Genomic DNA, 21,805 nt, shown 5'->3' on the forward strand with positions numbered 1-21,805 from the left:
TCATTCTCTTTCGTGTACCTCTTTAGGCGACTGGCCAAGGCCTGGAGCCTTTGTTTGGCAGTTTCGAGTGCTTCAGGTATGGTTATCTGCATGTACCTCTTGGGTATTGGCCTTTTATTCACACCTCTCTGGGTCTCCGTCAATTGACTCACATCTTTCCGAGCCGCCTTGATCTTGGCCTCCAACCGTCTTTTCCATGGTGGGTAATGAATCTCGTGGCTCTCATGGTTGCTCTTGTAGCCAAGCATGTCTAGGATCACTGATGCTGAGGTGTATATCAGCTCATTGGTTTCCGTGATCGTTCCGGTCGGGATCGTTCTCAGTGCTGCATTCACAGTTTCCATGAGACTTTCAGGTGGTACTTCACATAGCCGTTGTAATCGGTGCCTTCGTTGCCCAGTTTTCATTCTTGCCATGATCTTATCTCTCAGGTCATTTGCTGCCTCGCTCAGCATTTCATTTATTGGGGCTGGCTTCCCAATCTCATTATTCATTGGGGCTTGCCTCCCAATCTCTGGTTGAACCTCTTCCTGTGATGTGGCAGCCTGGGGCCCTTCACCTCGGAATTTGTGTTGTACCTCATCAATCTCAAGTTGTGATAGCAATTGCCGTTTGTGGATATTGGAACACTGAGCTACTAGTTGTTTCGTGGTCAACCGTGACTGTGGGTTTCGAAGTAACCATTCAGCCCCCATTCTCCGCATGTAACCCCTCTGACTAGGGTTGCTTGAGTAGTAGCATTCCAACAGAGCCATGTTATCGCATCTCGTCCATCTCCGCTTTGTTCCAGTAGCCCATTTTTCATCAGGGTGCTCTGGTTCCCCAGCACCTGACGCAGACCTTGTTTGGCCGGGCGACGTCTGAGCCGGCATGTCATTCCATTTATTGTCTCTCATCATTGTATGAGGTAGGCATTAGCGTGAAGGGTCTTGCCCAAGGACCCACACTGGATGATGTCATTGTGCTCATTTTCTCTGCCACAAGTGGGATTCGAACCCTCGTCTCCCATATGCCAAACCGATGCATTATCAACTGAGCTATCCAGCCGCTTATATATATATATATATATATATATATATATATATATATATATATATATATATATATATATATATATATATATATATATACCTACGTTTCATATAATAATATATATACTCACGTTTCATATAATAAGCAATCAGAATCTGGTGGGTAGGTGAAAACAGGTGTCTTTATGTGTTTACAAAGACTCAATACATTCTGTGTCCTAAAAGAATATTGTTTATGTGGTAATGTATTAGTGTGTAACCTTTACAAAAGACTACCTCCGAGTGAGTGTAGAGCACACAAGGCCATATAGAAGAGTGTTATGTAGACTCGTAACCCAGATGGACACATTCTACGCTAACCAATTGCGGCTGATCCAACAGAAGGCATCTAAGGGCGCTTTCACACTTGCAAACTCGAGTAGTTCCCTCCACTTAATCCGGTCCACTTTTAATCACAGCAAATGAACTATTGAGGAGAGAAAATCAATCATTTTTGTGTAGTTTACACATGCTCTCACTCTCTCTCTTTTTTTAACTAATGGTTTCGCTCAATACCATAAACCTTGAGCCTACATCTCCAAATCCCATTCAAAGCCAACATACCTTTTTCTCATTTTTTCTAACCTCTTATCTCATTCAATTAACTTGCCTCACAACAATGTATGTCTGAGTAGCTTTTGAAGTTGGAATTGCTTTCTGTCAGGTGTCACTGATTAGAACACCCTCCAACCCGAACGCTGATATGCAGTAGGCCTTTCTGTGAAACTTTCTTGGATTTGGGAGTTTGCTTCAACGATACTATACATTTTCAAGCTGAAAATACATTCAACAATACAAAAATATATTTAGAAATGTGTCCATCGTCCTAGGAATCTGTTATGATTTTCCGTAATTTGCTGTAACGATAAAGGTGTAGTGAGATTAAAATTACTATGAGATCATCACTGTCAGGTTACGATATTCAAAGCAGCACAGATCCATCAACAACCATATTGTTTTTTTGGCTTGAGGCTTACACAACACTGTGCACTAGAGACGCTCCCCAGTTTACGAACATTTGAATTACGACAAAACGGTACATAGGAACATTTTTGCAAGTACTATATGTCAAAGAATGTTTGTACAGCGATGCTGTAAATTAGATTTTGTATTGCATGCCTTTTTCCGGCCGAGCTCACTTGCGATTGCCTGTGTACTGTGTTTCACACATACATTGGAGGTTTCAAGGGTTTATGCAACGGACACCGAGGCTGATCAATCAGTGGCTGAAGTGTTGCCAACAAGTTCAGGCCCCGAACCGTCGAGCTATCTTAAGATTGGCTGCATAAAGTATGTGGGCGGGGAGGTAATCCTTCTTACCAGTTGACGCTCTGAGGAGAAGGTGCCAAGCTCTTTTATGATTGGCTGTGTAGAGTATGTGGGCGGGGAGGAAATCCCTCTTCCCAGTTGATGCTCCGCGAGGACTTCCCCGTTCAGTGTTTGACTTAAACATACATTCCATCCAAAATATAGCACTGAAGCTACTTACGACCGAATTCACCGCTCGGAACGTATCTCGTTCGTAAGGAGGGCAGCGTCTGTACTTTGTAATTTCTTGAGAATTATCATGATATTTTGGATCTGATTATATCCCTACTTGTTGCACTGCATTCAATGTCACGGGTATTGAAAAACACAACATGGGTGAAATTGCCCGAAGAGGTTGAAAAATAGCAACAGTATGCAATAGAAAATTGCTATGTACTGTACTTTGGCCCGGTAGTCGAGTGGTTAGCACACCGGCTTCACAGTGCAGAGGTCGCCGGTTCGCGTCCCGGTCCGGCCTCCCTGTGTGGAGTTTGCATGTTCTCCCCGGACCTGCGTGGGTTTTGTCCGGGTCCTCCGGTTTCCTCCCACACTCCAAAAACATGCATGGCAGGCAGATTGACCACTCCAAATTGTCCCTAGGTGTGAGTGTAAGAGTGACTGTTGTATGTCTTTGTGTGCCCTGCGATTGGCTGGCAACCAATTTAGGGTGTCCCTCGCCTCGTGCCCGAAGACAGCTGAGATAGGCTCCAGCAACCCCCGCGACCCTAATGAGGAGGAAGCGGTACGGAAAATAAGAGATGAGATGTACTTTGACAATGCGCCACACTCATGGGCAGCGGAAGCTAGCGGATGAGTCCAATGTTAGCTAAAACCATCTTGAGCCCAACACCAATACAGTGATACCTCAGATTACGAACTTGATTGGTTCCCAGAAAGTGTGTATAAGGCAAAAAGTTTGTCTGCCAAATATTTATTTCCCATAAGAAACCATTAAAAATGAGAATAATCTGTTCCCAGGTCCCCATTAAACATATGTTTCTCCTAAATAAGCCTTAAAACTACACAAAATATACCTTATTTTATGTATAATACATGGGCTATTGTATTGTAATTACAGTAAAGTCTCGTTATATCGATATCGGATATATCGATAGTCCCGGTTATATCGATACTATTTCTATGCACGCACGGAGAAAATTACATGCAAACAGGGTCGGATATATCGATAGTCCCGGTTATATCGATATTTTTTCGGACTCCCTTGAATATCGATATAACGAGACTTTACTGTAATAATAATAGATATATTGCACTGTATAATAAAGTCGTTTTATTTACCTTTGTGATGGCCGTTGATGTAGTTGCCTCTTGATGCCTCTTAACGCTAGCCTGTGGTGGGGTCTTTTTCGGTCCCATAATAGCTAAAGTACTCCACTCGATAGCAAACCACATCTGCACTCAAATAGGGTGTGGAATTAAACTAGTCCACCAGCCACGAAAGCATTTGCCAAGAATGTTTTCATTAATCTTTGTTCAAGCGTGTGGTTTGGTGTTTATCCGCAGAAAACTAGTCCGCCAGACACCGTGGCGCTGTGTGGTTTGGTTCATCCGCCGAAAACTACTTTGTATGCCAAGATTATATTCTCGTGAATTTAATGTTCGTAAGGCGAAAGTAAGGCGAAAGGTTCGTGAGCAAAAGTGTTCGTAAACCAAGGTATCACTGTAGTTTTATGTCTGTGACTAGGAATAAAAAGGCAGTGACACGAAGTCCAACAGCAACAGTGCAGCATATATAAATTGCACCTCATTAACATGTGTTTTTAATGACGAAAATAGACAAGTGTTTTTAACAGAACAGGTATATGTTTTAGTAGACTGGTTACTTTAGATTATTTCCTAGTGTCCTCCTCCTCAAAGTATTTTCTTTTCTAGAAAAAAGTTCAGTAGCATGCTCTGATTACCTGCTGAAAATGTGTCCTCTATTTTTTTGAGGTACTGACAGACCAATTTCTCCTGTGAACAATTCAGGCTCATATGTTTGATATTAAATCATTCACTGCCATTCCACAATTGCAATATTTACCTCCCACAAGGGGGCAGCATTTGTCTTTTGTACAGCCGCCCCCAATTCAACCTCAGATATCTCCAGACTAATATATAACGTAGTAATTAACTCTTTTATCTGATGAAAGAAGAGTGTCTAAGGTTTCTTACGCTGCATTGAATGTTGATGTAGTCAACTCAACATTTTGTGGGTCCTACAATTTGAGTGAAAATGACAAAAACCCTTGCATTGGAGTAGAAACATGTTTGCACATTATCTGGGAGTGAATGAGTTCATGCATAGGACTGGTCAAAAATAGCCCTTTGAGAAAATCATAGCAACGGTGATTCATAAACTTTTTAAATAAAGAAAGAATTCTAAAAAATAATAAAGTTCAAACAATGTCATGGCAAAAAAAGAATCAGAAGTGAAAATGGGAAAATGAACTGAATCACTTCACAACACATTGTCGCTGCACCAACTAGTTCATTGTGCTTGGTTTAGAAACTCCAAGCCCTTATTTACATTGTGACCGTCAGGCATCCTGTACTTCTGTAAATTAAGCAACAGCATTCACTGCCAGATACAGTAAAGTCTCGTTATATCGATATTCAAGGGAGTCCGAAAAAATATCGATATAACCGGGACTATCGATATATCCGACCCTGTTTGCATGTAATTTTCTCCGTGCGTGCATAGAAATAGTATCGATATAACCGGGACTATCGATATATCCGATATCGATATAACGAGACTTTACTGTATGTGCAAAAACGTGTCCAGTCCAGTGCCAGGGTTTTTGTCATTGTCACTGGAATTCCAGCACCCACAGAATATTGAGTTTTAGGACTACATAAATATTCAATGCAGCGTCAGAAACCTTGGACTCTCTTCTTTCATCAGAAAAAAAAATAGTTAATTCCTAAATTATATGGGTCTGGAGTAATGAGCTTGAAATGAGGGTGGCTGTGCAAAATACAACGCAATACAGTAAAGTCTCGTTATATCGATATTCAAGGGAGTCCGAAAAAATATCGATATAACCGGGACTATCGATATATCCGACCCTGTTTGCATGTAATTTTCTCCGTGCGTGCATAGAAATAGTATCGATATAACCGGGACTATCGATATATCCGATATCGATATAACGAGACTTTACTGTATATACATATTGGTTTATATAGCGCTTTAACAACAGCTGAAGCTGGAACAAAGCGCGACCATGGAAAAAAGGGAAATGCCGCCCTTTGTGGAAGGGAAAAAACATTGCCAGAGGCCATGGCCACCGCTTTATCAGCACCCAAACAAGAGAAAAAACAAAACCCGAACAATGGCGGTCTACGTCATATTTTCAATTCCCGAATACATTTGTGAATGGCAGTCAATACCATCATCCCAGAACTCCTCATCCCCAAACTTCTCCAGCTTGGTGTGTCCCCCACGATCTGCCAGTGGACCCTCAGCTTCCTGACAGGACGGACACAACAGGTCAGACTGGGAAATATATCATCCACAACACGAACCACGAGCACTGGAGCCCCGCAGGGATGCGTCCTCTCTCCATTGCTCTTCTCTCTCTACACGAACGACTGCACCTCAACGCACCCAGCTGTCAAATTCATAAAGTTCGCAGACGACACTACGGTCATCGGTCTCATCAAAGACGGCGACGAGTCTGCGTACCGACAACAAGTGGAGCAGCTGGAGCTCTGGTGCAGCCGTCACAACCTGGAGCTGAACACGCTCAAGACAGTTGAGATGATGGTGGACTTCAGGAAACATCCATCACCACAGCTACCCCTCACACTATCCAACTGCCTGGTGTCAACCGTTGAGACCTTCAAGTTCCTGGGAATCACAGTCTCCCAGGACATGAAGTGGGAGGTCAACACCAACTCTATCCTGAAAAAGGCCCAACAGAGAATGTACTTCCTGAGGCTGCTAAAGAAGCATGGCCTGCCACAGGAGGTGCTGCAACATTTCTACACGGCTGTCATCGAATCCATCCTGTGTTCTTCCATCACCGTTTGGTTCGGGGCCGCCACAAAAATGGACAAAATCCGACCTCAACGGACAGTTAGGACGGCGGAAAAAATCATTGGCACCGCCCTACCCACTCTCGAGGACTTGCACACTGCAAGAATCCAAACTAGGGCGCGGAAAATCCTACTGGACCCTCCGCACCCTGCCCACCACCTTTTCCAGCTACTCCCCTCAGGGAGGCGCTACCGATCCATGCGCACCAAATCCAGCAGACATTTAAACAGCTTCTTCCCCCAAGCCATTAACTCTTTGAACTCTTTCAACAGTAGCCAAAATGGAACTGTATAGTGCCACTTAGCAGTTTGTTTGTTTTTTGACAACGATACTAGTGCAGCGTGTTCTACCGGAAACAAATTCCTTGTGTGTTCTACATACTTGGCAATAAAGATGATTCTGATTCTGATTCTGAATGAGTTAAATTGACATGCCCTCCAGATAAAAAAACATTGATAAACATTCCTTTTTCAATAAATCAAGCTTTTTGTCACCGCTCTACCTGAACTTCTGTGTTTTGGTCGCTTCGTTCTACATGATTTGATTAAGGAAGTAATTTCACTCTCCATATCCCAAATCACCTGCTCGCATTTGGTCACGCTTTGGCATCCTCACCATGTCGCCTCCCTCCGCCCTCCGTCTCTTACTTCATTCGTCATCTCTCTTACCCCATCTTCTAATGAATTCAATCATGTTTGAGTCACATCTTGGTGTGACCAGTCCTGATACATATGTTGACCTTTAGCTAGCAACCTTGGAGGGGGTTAATTGAGTCAAGGCATTTACTCTACAGGAGAATAAGCCAGAAAGCAAGAGAGATTAAGGAACAGCGGCAACAGTTGCATTAAGAGAGTCCGAATGAGACAAATAGGTGCAATTTGTCAGCACATAAAAGGGGACGAAGCAGGAGAGGGCAAGAGGAAAAAAGGGGTTAAATGCTGGTGTGAATGGAATGAAACACACTGGGAGGTGAATAGTTAAAGAAGTGAGGAAGAGAGTGAAATACAGCCAAATGTGGGTTTAATGGGAACATTGTGTGTGCCATGGGTGCAAGGTAACAGTAAGAAGGAGCCAATCAACAAGCTATGGGAGACGAATTTAAGTGATAAGGAGAGGAGGTTAACAGGTTGATTGAAATGAAACCGGGTGAGAACCTGATAGGGTGAAAAGGAAACGGTTAATTATGAGTATAATAAATGCTCGAGCCTCTCCTCTGCATGGACCTTTACTCTTAATGAAGGAAACACAGCTCCACCTGAGGTCCGACCATAATTGATGGATGCAGGAAATCGGGAAATGGGTGTGTGTGTGTGTGCGTGCATGCAATTTGTGTTTAGGATGAAGCCCAACTCCTCATGGAATCATCATGATGATTAACTTTTGTAATGAAGTGTCTGAAAGTGGGGTTTGTTGAGGAAGATGACAAGGAACTGGTCACTTATATCAATAACCCATCTGTCAGTCATGGTAGGAAGTCAATGGCTAAATTGTAGAACTACAAAAGAACTAAGTAGTGTTAAGGCTGTCAGTGACAATTCATTCAGAGGGGTGATCAACTTTATTCAAATTGTTTGTTTTGATGATGTGTTTGTGTGATGTCCCTGTTATCTCAAGATATGTTTCTGGTGACAAACCCTTGCAGCAAATATCACGGGACATTGCGTAGTTGTCAAATTGTTAGTGCAGAGACGACAGAAAACCATTTTCATTTTTGCTTCAAAAACACATTTGAAGACTGGCTCATAAACATTTTTAAGGTAGACCTCATCGTTTTGTTTTAGAACACAAATCAAAGCGAGATCATTGCATTACAAAATGTACGTTATTACATTCTAACATTTCTTAAAATGGTAAATATTTTGTTTTGAATTCGCTTAACTCATTCACTGCTATTTTTTTATATTTGTCAACTAGCGTCACCAAAAATATGTTAAGGTGGATTTTGAAATGGGTTGGAGCGGAAGTGGGTCTCGCCCAGCTTGTCTGTTAATTTCAGGATTGTTCACCACTGTCATGTAAGGATAAAGATCACCAGTGAGTAGTGTTGACATGTATAAATAAATTTCGGCTTTAGAAATTAATCACTGTTTTGCCCTTTACAAAAAGCTCATATTCTCAGCTAATTGGTCAGAAACTTGTGTTTTTTGGTGAGCCCGCCCATGATTAAGAACAGAAACAGCTAGAAACCTCTTGGCAGTATGGAGGAACAATATTTTTTTTAACATATGGCAGTACTAACGAACTAAGAATAATTGATATGATCATTCACAGCATGAATCACTGTAGTTCAGCTCCACATGCACATATTCTATGTACAAAATACAAGAAGATGAAAGCAGTTCTGAAAAAAACTCTGGAAAGCTCTGGATTTTTTGCCTCAAAAACAGCTTAAAAAGACTTGTATAACACAACAAACATGCACCAAAGAATGTGCGAAAGGCGCTTGAAATTAAATTTATTATTATTATTATTATTATTATTATTATTATTATTATTATTATTATTATTATTATTATTATTATTATTATAAATGTTAGCAGCCTCTAGTCTACATGAACACACTACGATTCTCTGTAAATGAAACCATTTCAATGCGTGAAAGCAATAAGGTACACTGCTTTCTTTAATCCAAGGTCAATATTATTCTTACCGGCTGGCCACTTCACATGGAGGGCCCGAGATGGCAAAGGTGACCAAGAAACTGTTTGCATAGCGATACACTGGGTGTGTGACAGAAACCTTAGAGTGTGTTTGTCTTTCACTTTTGTTCACTTAACTTTATAAAGCTGACATTACACGATAGAAAAATAAACATCTCAGAATCTACTTGCTAGGAGAAATGCGATCTCGAATCAGGAAAGAATGTTTATTCTTTGTTTCTCGTATTTAGTAGTCATAGCTGTGGGTTGACATGGACCCAAAATAGCATCAGATGTCGTTAAATGTATGTATGTCTCGATGTAATGAGATGTCGTTATGAAATAGCTATTATGACCAAAAATTAACAGTTAACAGAAAATGCAATTTACAATTTCCAGTATGTACATCAAATGCCTTTGAATGTCGCCGGCAGCTAATATCTGTGTCTTGCGTGCTTATTCCTGGAAAGCCTTCTTGTAGTTCGCGAGGTCAGTAAACAATTATGAGGTAATTGTGAATAACAATGCACACGTCACCTCACAGAATATTAACAAGTATCAAAATGCCTTAGAACATGCAAAACAATCACAGCAGATTGTGTCATGCATATAAATATCTATATATCATACAATAAATAAATATGGCACACTGTGTACACTTAACAAAATGCAGTGTAATCAAGATGCATTATGTGTGTGAGGGCACACGGCTATTGAGACCGCTTTTACGCTGATGCAGCCCAGTCCTTTTACGGACCAAGAAATAGGAGCGTGCTCAACCAAATGAAATTGATAAAGCTAACATACAGTACTTTATTGGTCTAATTTACGAAAATCCCAAATAGCGACAGCTAAATTGCTGGTTGGAACATATTGTGTGCTGTTGGTGACTGTGTTGTTTGTGATTTCCTGAGATTGTGATATTTTACAAAATTTACTGTAAAAGATCGCGAGTGCTGTTCTGACCGGGTGTAAAAGTGATGGAGATCAACAGACTTAAAAGAGAGGTTTGCGCTTGCTGTAGCTCTGACGGTTGTGTTCTGTGAGCACGCAGATGAGGACCGTATCTACGAAGGGAATTTTGAAGTGATGGAATAGGAAGCGTTAGTGGAAGAGGAAAACAAACATATTGCTGAAAGAAAACAATTAATTTGCAAAATTTTGGTGAGCACAAGAAAAAAACAATATGTTGTTTGAGTTAAACTGCCAGTATGTGAAAGATGGGCAGAAATACAGTACTATGTATGAATATATACAGTACTATAATCAGATTTACTTTAAATTACATAAGATTATCTTTTATTATCTTTTATCTCAAACTGGAGAAATTTACATTTCACAGTTGCAAAGGGATGAAAGGAAGAGGTAAGGATAAGAATAAGTAGAAAAACAAAATACAGGAGTCGCTGTAGAGGCAAGAACTCACATTTTCAAAACCATCTTTCGGCATCTTTTGTCACAAATGATGATTTATCAGGGGGTTGGAAATTACGCTAATTCACTTAAAAACTGCAAAGAATAGCCCAGTGACAAGGTACTTGGCTTTGGAAGTAATGTGTCTTGTATGAAGCTGTGTGGAAGGGCAAAGTAAATCATGCTAGAGCAATGTAAAACAATGTATCCCTTTCGGAATGTCATCTTTCAATAATAAAGGAGCTGATAGGAAAGTTCCACAAAGCAAACTAAAGAAGGCGAGTTTCGGCCTGAAATGTAGCAGAGTTCAAGGGAGTAAAACAGAAAAAAACACAAAGATAACATAAAGGGAAAGGCAATATGAGTGGAATTTCAGTGTGAGGGAGAATGATTACCCATATTTAAATTATAGCCTGAGCTAGCGCTTACTGGTGTGGGCTGACAGCTTCTGTATGGCTAAGTTTGAGTCAAGTCCTATTTTAGGCTTGTTACCTTCGCAACAGTTCACAAGAGGAGTATGAAAAATGCCCCCCCCCCCCAAAAAAAAAAAAAAAAATACATATATGTTAAAGGTAAAGAAAGAAGCAACAAAAATGATGACTTTAGTGAGCTCCTCAAAACAATTCAATATATACTGCACTTAAGACGTACAGTCGGAGGCTGCAAAGCAATATAATGAAGGAACATTGTGTGATACGTATATAACAGTAGATGGGAGGGGGTGATATGATAAAATATCTAAGAAGAGGAAGCTTGGGCAGTATGCATTAGGCCCATCAGTGAAATGTTAATAAGTCTAATAAGACAATCACATTTGCATTTTGCTGGTGAGCCGAGAATGTCAAGTTCTTACTTTGTCCTTGTCCTCCACAAGATCACTCAGTATATCGTCAGGGTCAAGAATCCCTCCATCGCAGTATTCAACATGGTGTGTCCGAACCACGAATTCCCCTTCCTGTGCAACAAAAGAGCAAACACATTCAAGTCAAGATATAATGTATACATCTTGAATAGATTTTTTTAAATATATTGAGTGAGACTCAAAGATTAGGATTTCCTCGTTTAATTGTTCTGTATTATAATTTTATTCATTCTCCAAAACACCAACATCTATTACCAAACCATGTTCCGGGTTTAAGTGAAGCAGATCCGGTGGAACGAAAATAACTCTTGATTGTGGAATTTTTCGTCCTTAGGATTGAACTGTGATTCATTTGAGCCAAAGCGGAGAGGCTACCTTGATGACTGGAAACACATTCCAGTTGATAAAAATTGGAGAGAGCTTGAATGCATGAATTGAGCCAAAAAAATTAACTCCCCCGGCCTCTAATACTTTTAAATGGGTGTTAATTATAGGTGAGTTTTCCCTTTTCACGGCCCAAACTGGTCCCTTTTATCTGCAAATAGCTCGATTTTAAAAGTTTAAAAAAATAAAACTTTCATTTTTGTTTCCCCGAATGCATTGTGTAGCGCAATGCATCAAAATGTAGTAATAAGGACCTCGTTCTTGCATGTTTTTGTGTTGCCAGCAGTTTGCAATATTTAAGGATTTATGTTGCGCAGTTTCATCCATCCATTTTCCATCCATCCATCCATCCATTTTCCGTACCGCTTATTCCTCAGTAGAGTTGCGGGGGGTGCCGGAGCCTATCCCAGCTGTCTTCGGGCACGAGGCGGGGGACACCCTGAATTGGTTGCCAGCCAATCGCAGGGCACACAAAGACAAACAACTCCTTTGGACAATTTGGAGTGGTCAATCTGCCTGCCATGCATGTTTTTGGAATGTGGGAGCAAACCGGAGTACCCGGAGAAAACCCACGCGGACCCAAGGGCACATGCAAACTCAACACAGGGAGGCCGGACCGGGATGCGAGCCGGCGACCTCTGCACTGTGAAGCCGGTGTGCTCACCACTCGACTACGAGGGCGCCCTTGTTGCGCAGTTATTTTTTTTAATTATTACTCTTATTTTAAACAAAACAGGACTTCAGATTGAAAACAATCCTCACTTGGGTCAATTCATTATACACCTTTCATTGCTCATCAAAGCATTGTTTTTAATAATCAAGATTTGTTTTCAATGACGAGTCCATAGGTCTAATAAAAATTCACTTTCCTACTTTCATACTTCTCACCATTGTTTCGTCATTTGGATATTTCACATCTTGTGCTGGACAACTACTATAGATTACCGTTATTATTACCATCCCGAACTGCAGTATTATCACTGCCGCACCATTCCTTTTATCCGCAGCATTAGGTCTGTGATTGATGACAGTGACGCTGCATTGGACAGCCGCCGACAAATAGTTGATTGTAGTTGGTTGTTAAACAACATCGGGCCACAGCACACAAGCTTGCAAATACCATGTGTCCACATGAATTGTGATGAACCAAAGAGCATGCACGAATCAAAATGTAACATGGCTGTGTCTCATTAAATATGTGGTTTTCATTACACTCCAGAGGTAAAGGATTTTCTGAGATCAAGTCTCCAAATCACGACTCTATAAAAGTAATTTTCAGCGGTTCTATTGAATACAGTACATGCCTGAAGGAAATTGGTCATTACCCGTACACAATCTATCTTTGACAAAGTGTGTATTCTATAAAATCAAGGCAGATTCAAAGGGCTATGAGGTTGGAAATAGACATGTGAACCATAACTCACCATTGTTCACAAGATATCTGACAAGGTGCCATGTCATTGTCATTGTCATGTGTTCACTCAAACCTCAAATTTTACTTTGGGTTAGAGGAAGACCAATATAAAACAGATCGGTTGCTCAGGGCAACAAAGCATCCCTGGAATATTTTCTTGCAGCCGCAGTGAAATGGCAACGCGTTAGATTCATACCGTTAGATCAGGTCACCATTAGAGTCCAAAAATAAATATATAAATAAATAAAATGCATTTTTCCTCAAATTAATGATTTTCGTCTTACATAGTCCAGGACTCTTACAAGTATATGTATATACATCAAATTAATTAAACATTTAGAACACCTGCAGATACTGTGTACTATCATACGTCAACTCAGGTTGTAAAATACACTCTCAGGCCACTGAAGCAAGTGTGGAAGCTTATGAGCCGTGTGCAGGCTAGCTAGCAGTAACTTCGCCTCTGGACCGGCAAATTGAATTTCATTCCGATCGTTTGCCTGGATTTTTACCAATCACGAGGAACGGAAACCATTCATGTTAACGGTGAGTACTATCACAAAGTTATTTTAAAAAATACATTCTGATATTTTGTTGAAAAATGGCCGCACGTGTGCGTGTGCGCGCGCAGTCAAGCATTTGTATGTGCGCGCGCGCGTGCATGTGGCTCTCACTGAAAAACATTTCTAAATATTTTACTTTTATGGCTCTCTTAGTCAAAAAGGTTCCGACACCTGATCTAAAGGCATATAGCATTTTCATTATCTCTGCTGTGGAATTAATTCACTCAATTCTGCTTTGGTATACTTTACCATATTTTGGAATACGTTTTGCAGTTCTTCCACCAACTTGTTTGGCATTCTTTTTTTTTTTTTTGTTTATTTCTAACGTTTTCAATTTATATAACAAGACTATATCAGAAGTTCAAAACGGGAATACTTCTCTATTTCAGTCTGTGTACATTTTGAGGAATCGAAACCAACACAAACACCATTGTAGTGAAGACCTATTCCACTGCATTAAAATGTCCAATAACAACATTTACAGTGCTGGAGTCTAACAATGTAGTAGATTAGTAAAACAGTTCATTACTGCCACAATGTAGCATGTGGGGAAAGCAGAGGGCTGGTGGGGATATTTTGGATCAAAGTTAAAAAAATACTCTGAAGTATGATGAATCACAGAAGCAGATGTCATGGAAATAAACAAACAACAGGCGGGCTGTCTCGGCGACTTGTTCGAAAGATATTTGCATAGCGCCAGGAGCAACAGGAGGATCGGACAGTGCATCCACACACACAGCAACACCCGAGAAACATCAATTGAGATTGCAAACAAACTACAGATTATAATTACAGCAAGAACACGAGTGAAAACAACAGGGGAAAAGAGAGGAAAAACGAAAACACAATTAATACGTTATTACATCCATGAGGAATGAAGGGGGAGGGAGGCATAATAACTCAAAAGGCGAAACAAAAAATCGGCATCACTTAAAGGACAACCGACGTCACTTTTTTGTTTCTTAACTGACATCAGAAAAACGTTTTGGAGCATCTAAAATACCCAAAACACGCAGTATGATATTTTTATTCAAATGCAAAACACCAATAAAAATGAGTTAGTGTCCAAAATCTGAAAAAAAATGAGCTGCGAATTGGGCATTTTCAGAAAGTCCCGCCCCCAGTTCGTGACATCACGCCAAGACGTCTTGCATTGCTGCAGAATCAAAACAATGGCTTCAGATTCGGAGAATATGCTTTCTTGTTACACATCCAGTTATGAATATGATTCAAATAGTTCTGAAGAGGAAATACATGTTTGCAATCGATTAAAGAATTTATTCCGTGCCATTATGAGGCAACATTGAGGAGAGATGTCTCAACGAAAAAGAGGCACAAAATGGCGACCTCCTGTGGCCACCTCAGTTTCCACAGGCTGATAAATTCCTTATATGGAGCTTGGACGCCCTGTTCTGGCAGCTTTTGGGTGCAACACGAGGTCCCCAGACCAAACAAGTACAGCTAAATACATTGACGTGATGGAAGGACCGCTACAATGCGTCTTTTTTTTCGGTCAGGGGCATTGCTTTCGTGACGTCACGTACGGACTCGTCACCAACTCAAAAACAAGACTTCCTGAATATTCAGCGCGAGTCTTAAAACGTAAAATATAGCTATATGCGGTGGAATCTTTTTAAAATACGCTCAGTAGAAGTCGTTTGAAGCCATTTTACAAATTATGTCCGGAGTTGTCCGGAGACGTCGGTTGTCCTTCAACTAAAAAAGCTGCAAAAAATGCTGCCAATCCAGACATGCTTAACAAGGCATAACATTCACAGAGGGAGGGTGAAAACTAGTACCTCCGATTTAATCAATACAAGAGACAGTGAGGCCCTTAAATACAGCTTCAGGAAAACCTACCTGGAGAATGTTCATCCCTGGAAACATTTATAGGACCACTAATGCGGCTGTAGTGGTGGAAACCGCCAAAAAGTAAAAAAAAAGTCTGATCTGATCGGGCACAATAATATCAATTATACTGCTAGGATTTAAAAATGTATGAGAATATTAAATTATGGGTGCACCATAATTTCTTTTTTTTAAAAACACCTCCAATTACAACCGCCAAGTCTTGTTCAGAAGTGCACGTCATTGTTCAGGGTTGGTGTTTACTTTATCATAGATGCTATTTAGACAAACGGTGTTGTGCTGTTGACAGGTTTTGTTCACTGTTAGCACATTTGCTCAATGTTGCAGCTGCCTAAGCTCCTGGTCATGGACTTCCGTCAGCTTCAAGCTGCCACAGCGGCTTAAGAATGACACTTCAAGTCGTACTGAGGGAGCCAGGGAGTGAATACAACTGTTATGATTCACTGTTTAGTGCTATTTTTAATTTCACATATCAAAACAGGTCTTGAAGTTTCACGCTTGACCAATAATTCTGCCAAAATATAGTGGGGAGCAATCTCCAAAAGGCACTTGGACGACTGCTGATATCCTACAAATTATGAATCGAGTTTCACTGCCTTGTTGTTTTTGTTTTTTTCTGAGGAGGGGCTACTTCCTATTTGTGGGCCATTTCCACTGGCTTTGATCGCATTCATCCATTATTGAGAAGCTTTCTGTGAACACAGGATTTTGGAATTGGATCTTCTATGACTGGTGTTGTGCATTCTAGTTTTATCTGCTTGTGCTGTTTGACACAAGGGAGTACTGTGTGAGGATATTGTATTTATATGCCGCTGCATTTGAATCACATCGCCCTGAGCTTACAAGTCATGGTGTGTTTGTTGTGAAAAAGGCCTCGTGGCGCGTGAGTCTATTTGTGTCGTAGGTCTTTCGAGAGAATGAAATCCAGACGTAAAACAGCAATGTCGATTCCAGAAGAACTACTGGTAGTTTCTTAAAACTCCCATAGTAACAGGGATTCAGAACATTCTGAAAAAATACACGGAGGAAAAAGAGCAACTAATTGATTCATTCTATCCAACTATCCATTTTTTGATCCGCTTTATCCTCACCAGGGTTGTGGAGAATGATGGAGCCAATCCCAGCTATTTTAGGGCAGTGGTCGGGGGATAACCTGAACTCGTTGCCAGCTAATTGCAGGGCACACAGAGACAAATAACCATCACACTCAGAGCTATACAAAGGAACAATTCAGACCAGGGGTGCCCAGACTTTTTTGACATAGCAGAAGAGTTCTCATCACGAGCTACAGACTGATAAGCGCTAACAACTATCATTCGCGCAGTCATGCGCCACCGTAGGATAACGTTGCTCTGCTTTATTTTATTTTTTTATAAGTACTTTTTGTGAAAACGAGACTTATAGGATAATTTGGGTGCAGTGTGCATTAACACAAACATATATTCCGAACGCAAATGCTTTTTGTTTTTTTTTTTAACTCTACAACCTTTGTGATTGACTTGGGACCAGCCGGCGAGCTACCGATCGATCGCAATCAATGAAATGGGCAGCCTTGATTCAGGGTGTTCAATCGGCCTGCCATGCATGTTTTTGGAATATGGGAGAAAACCAGAGTACCTGGAGAAAACCCACACAGGCACATGGAGAACATGTACCCACGATCCAGACACTGTGAGGTCGATGCACTAACATCTCAACCACAGAGCTGCCACAAATTGACTGGACTATAAATTTACCCCATAGTCAAATTAAGTGGAATGCCCATTCATATTAGGGACCTAATTATAAATGTGCTTATCATCTCCAATTAGACAGAGCACACTGTTATCTTGACAAGTTGTATTTAAGGTGGAACCAGAGTTCAAATGGGGTGGGTGTCTTGGGGCTGTGTAGAAATTGAAGGGTACACCAGAGGGGGAAAATAGTATGATAAATAGTATGATGGGGAAAAACACATGGGAGCGCTGGGCATAGAGGGTTGACCTACAGATGGGTGAAAAGATGACAAGGCTAAAACAGAGGGGAAGAGATTAAACACACTGTGTGTACATCTCACCCTCGAGTCCTACTGAGGCCATACAGCAGTACGTCCACTTCGGCTGTGCTGTTTAAATAACAGCCGGTATTTAAGAGGTCACTGAGGAGATTTGGTTATCTGATGGGAAGAGTAGGATTGCTGCCCTGAGAGTAGCACAGGGAATCAACAAAAGGAATCACGGGAGGGAGACATTTGCACATTTGCATTTTACACCGACTCACAACTTAAGTGGAAATGAGTCATGCAGCCTCCTATCTGGCACATCGCAATTCAAATCAGATATGCGTTAAATTTTTCATGCGGCAATTAGGAAGAGCTGGACCTCTGTGGCTTTGGCGGAGACTTTCCGATGCGAAAATCAGACCGTCCTTTTACAATATTAAATATAACAACGATGTTAATAATTGTATGGCTTCAGAAGGTGCAAGGGGGTTGTAGATGCTCAATATTCTGAAAGCTATGCTGCTCCATAAAAAAAGCTATTTTCATAAGACTTTTTGTTGTTCATGAACATTATTATGAAATTGACAATAAATTTGATGGCTGAAATGAGATTCCAACCAAATGGAGCTCTCGTTTTCTTTGAAATCAATAAACATTGAGTTTGAAATAACCTCAGGTCGGTCTTGGATATATGCTTGTTAGGGATATATTTGTGTACGCCACACATATTGTCAGGTATGGGGGGAATAAAATGTTATTTGCAGTTATTTAGTCATGACCTCATTGCCTGCCGGCCATCTTGAAATAAGAGTTTCCTGTTGGCCAGACGTTGATCAAATATTTTTTGCTTTCAGGCACAGTATTTTATTCTGTGGTAATATACTGTAAGCACTTATAATATTCTGTCAGAACTTATTTTATACCTTATTTCAATTTTTACCAGTAATAATCAGCAGTAAAACATAGGTGAGTTCCATCAAAATTACAGTTACTGACCACAAAGTGGAAAAAACACACATTTGGGGAAAACAAGCAAGTAACAACGGTGACGCTAATATTTCCGTTTCCACCCCCCATCTTGTCTTCCACATGATGTTTTGCTGATCGCAATTCCAAAGCAATGCAACGCGACCATTTACAGCATAAGTAGGCAAACTAGGTTGGTACACATCTGAAGTTCGATGTGAATGATTGCATGTGTTTCATTTGGACTTGTCATGACATGCATTTCAACACTGAGCGGCTCAGTTAGTTGAAGTCGCAGTGCACAGGAAAGGAGGGAGAGAAGAAGAGAGAGGGAGAGAAATCGACGAAGAAATCTTATTTAACCGAACAAACTCCCTCGGGAGCAGTGTGTCAGCTACGCCACTTCTTGTCAGTGGATCGAAAACAGTGACATGTAAGTAACTATTGATTGCAGTGAGTTTCACTGGAATTGTGAATGTTTTTATTATAATTAATTAACATTAATGTTGTGTATCCAAATGTGGTATCCAAACAAAGAACAGTAATTAGTGCGGAAGAGAAAGTCAGATGGACAGTGATACCTTGGATTACGAACTTAATTGGTTCCCAGACAGTGTGTAAGGCGAAACGTGTGTATCCCAAAAATTAATGTCCCATAGGATCCCATTAAAATGTGAATAATCCATTCCCAGATCCCATAAGACATAATTTTCTACTCTCTAATTTTCTAAGCCTTCAAACTACACAACATATACCTTATTTTATGTATAATAAATGTGCTATGGTATTATAATTAAATAAATAAACTGTACTATATAATAAAGTCGTTTTATTTACCTTTGTGATGGTCGTTGATGGCTTGATGGAATGGGATGTCCGGTTTCATCAGCATTAAACACTTGATGAGGAACATAGCCTTCTTCTTTCACCATCTTGAGGAACAATCCCTTGAAGGTGCTTTCTCTGTGCTAATTTTACCTTTTTCCTCATCAATTGTGTTCAGTTTGACTGGGTTGATAGCTTTTTGCATCAAGTGTACGGATGGCTTTTGCGGGTTATTTGTGGAGCCTGATTGATGGGATATTTTTAAATATCCCATCAATCAATATTAAGTATTTTTAAATACTTATGTTTTGTAATAAAAAAAATTGAGAATCATAGTCAGCAATAAAAATTCTAACCAAAGTGTATTGCTCCTAATTGCTGCTGCAATATTATTTTTGCCGCGATACTAGTTATACTGTAGACATATGAGTGCAGGAGACACATCAGGTGAGGAACCTAACATACTCCATCCCATCTCCTACAATACACGCTACTGCAAGACACTAAAGTGATTCATTCCTTTCTGCTGTCAGAAAAAATATTTTTGGAGATCGTTCATCCCATTCGCCACAAGCATGTACAATAGCTCACCACTGTGTTATGGGTCAGTTAAGCCAGGTAGAATGTCCAAGGAGACCACAGACTAAATTCATGCAACACATATTTTTCTAATTTAATCGTTCCTCATTTAAGATTCAAACATTTTGACTTTGATGTTTGTACACAGGCCCTGTTACTTCACTTTGTATATGCAAATTTCAGGATGAATAGATTTTAAGAGTGAGGCTTTAACGCAATAATATCCCACGCTGGTCTAACACATTTAGTTGTTCAGTTCGTCTTTTCAATCAAATTACAGCCTGTGAGATTTCTTTGCTTTGACAAGTAAAAACAACAAAGTGAAGCATGCAACAACAAACATGCAACCAGATGCTGTAAACAGAAGTTATTATGAATAATCCGGAGGAACTCACGCCAATGACATCAGTAAATGAAGTTATTGATTTATGGTCAAGTACAAAAAGTATTACTTTCTCCCCATGAAAGGCATCAAAGGTTTATTTGAAAAATATTTCAGAGGGAAGTTACATGTAGTGGAGTGTCACACTTCCCTGTCATTTATAAAGTTGATTTGGCCAGAATGAAATATTTCATGTTTTTTTATTATAATAATCTAATAATTTTGATTACTGTTTATAGAAAATGAGAACCTCAAATTCCTCACCACAAGAAACTAAATCAGTCAAACTGACATTTGGTCTAGAAATTAAAGATTCCAAGAATTATTTTTATGTGTGTAATGTGTAAGAGGTCTTTCACTTTCTAATTGAACTACTAAAATAATAAAAGAGTTGCAGTCAAATTTAAAGGGATTTATTTAAAACAGTTGCTAAATGTCATGATTATGATTGAAATGGTTATGATTGAAATGATTTTCCAAGTTGACCGTACCTTTTCCAGCAGTTTTCTGTATCTCAAGGTGGCTTGTTGGATGAGATCCCTTACAGTCCATCCCTCTTTACAAGGAACCACCACACCCATTTGTCCAAATGTCACTGTCACTTTCATTGTGAGACTCTTCCCTGAAGTTTTAGGTGATGGCCGGAGAGCTGTGTTGGGGTGGATAAAACTACAGAGTGGTAGAACGGAACACTAGAAGCCTGGGGAAAGCAAGCACACAGTGAGTGGAAGAAAATGTTAGTGAATCATGGTGTATATGGAACCATAAAAGCTGAACAGTATGAGCGACGCTAATGAGAGTAATAACGTCACAATACTTCTAAACAACCTGTGACTGATGTTTAAAAAACGGAACCATTACTTTTAAAGCCACATGTTAAACAACATCGAATATAATACGGAGGACGTAAAAGGTTTACATAACCTGTTCAAACTACCTGATGTAAAAAAATCTCAGAGTGATCTCAGATCAATCTAATGTTCTTCCATCATTAAAGTGACCTATTGCCTCATTGTACAACTCAATTGACATTTCTTGTGGCGAGTAAAAATTACAGAATGAAAAGTTGGTCAGCTAAAATTATCTGTGCTTTTAACTTGCATGCAAAAATTAAATACTGTATACACGAACACAGCAAGGCACCAGTGAACTCAACTCACTACACAAAAAGCAGAAGTTACGATTCTCTAAAAAAAGGCTTTAAGGTTTAAGGTTTGCTGTCTCTCCAGCTTGAAGCTTACAGTCAAACTAAACTTTTAACAGACTGTATTTGAGACAAACACATTGACTTTAAGTCTGCTACCTCATTGCTAATAATGTACAAAATGGGAACGACCATGAATGGAGTACCAAAGCACATCAGGTGCAGCAACACATGTACACATCTATCCATTTTCCGATCTGCTTTATCCTCACACGGGTTGTGCTGGAGCCTATCCCAGCTGTCTTAGAGGAGTAGGCTGAGGACTGGTTGCCAGCCAATTGCAAGGCACATAGAGACGAAC

At 40.2% G+C, this 21,805-nt stretch overlaps 1 protein-coding gene across 3 annotated transcripts in view; it reads right to left on the reverse strand.

Annotated features, from left to right (window-relative positions):
- The window catches only part of LOC148894763 (partitioning defective 3 homolog B-like), a 141,775-nt gene that overhangs the window by 118,449 nt on the left and 1,521 nt on the right, over window positions 1-21,805 (reverse strand). For all 3 annotated transcript variants that reach the window (XM_089002561.1, XM_089002560.1, XM_089002563.1), the window contains exons 2-3: window positions 20,792-21,000; window positions 11,329-11,430 (exon numbers count right to left, since the gene is read on the reverse strand). In XM_089002561.1, the coding sequence (XP_088858687.1) occupies window positions 11,329-11,430; window positions 20,792-20,908 (219 nt within the window). In that variant the 5' untranslated portion in view covers window positions 20,909-21,000. The remainder of the gene's footprint in view (window positions 1-11,328; window positions 11,431-20,791; window positions 21,001-21,805) is intronic.

Source organism: Hippocampus bargibanti, linkage group LG08 (assembly GCF_051943395.1).
Source record: "Hippocampus bargibanti isolate YZ-2025 linkage group LG08, ASM5194339v1, whole genome shotgun sequence".
Taxonomy (NCBI): Eukaryota; Metazoa; Chordata; class Actinopteri; order Syngnathiformes; family Syngnathidae; genus Hippocampus; species Hippocampus bargibanti.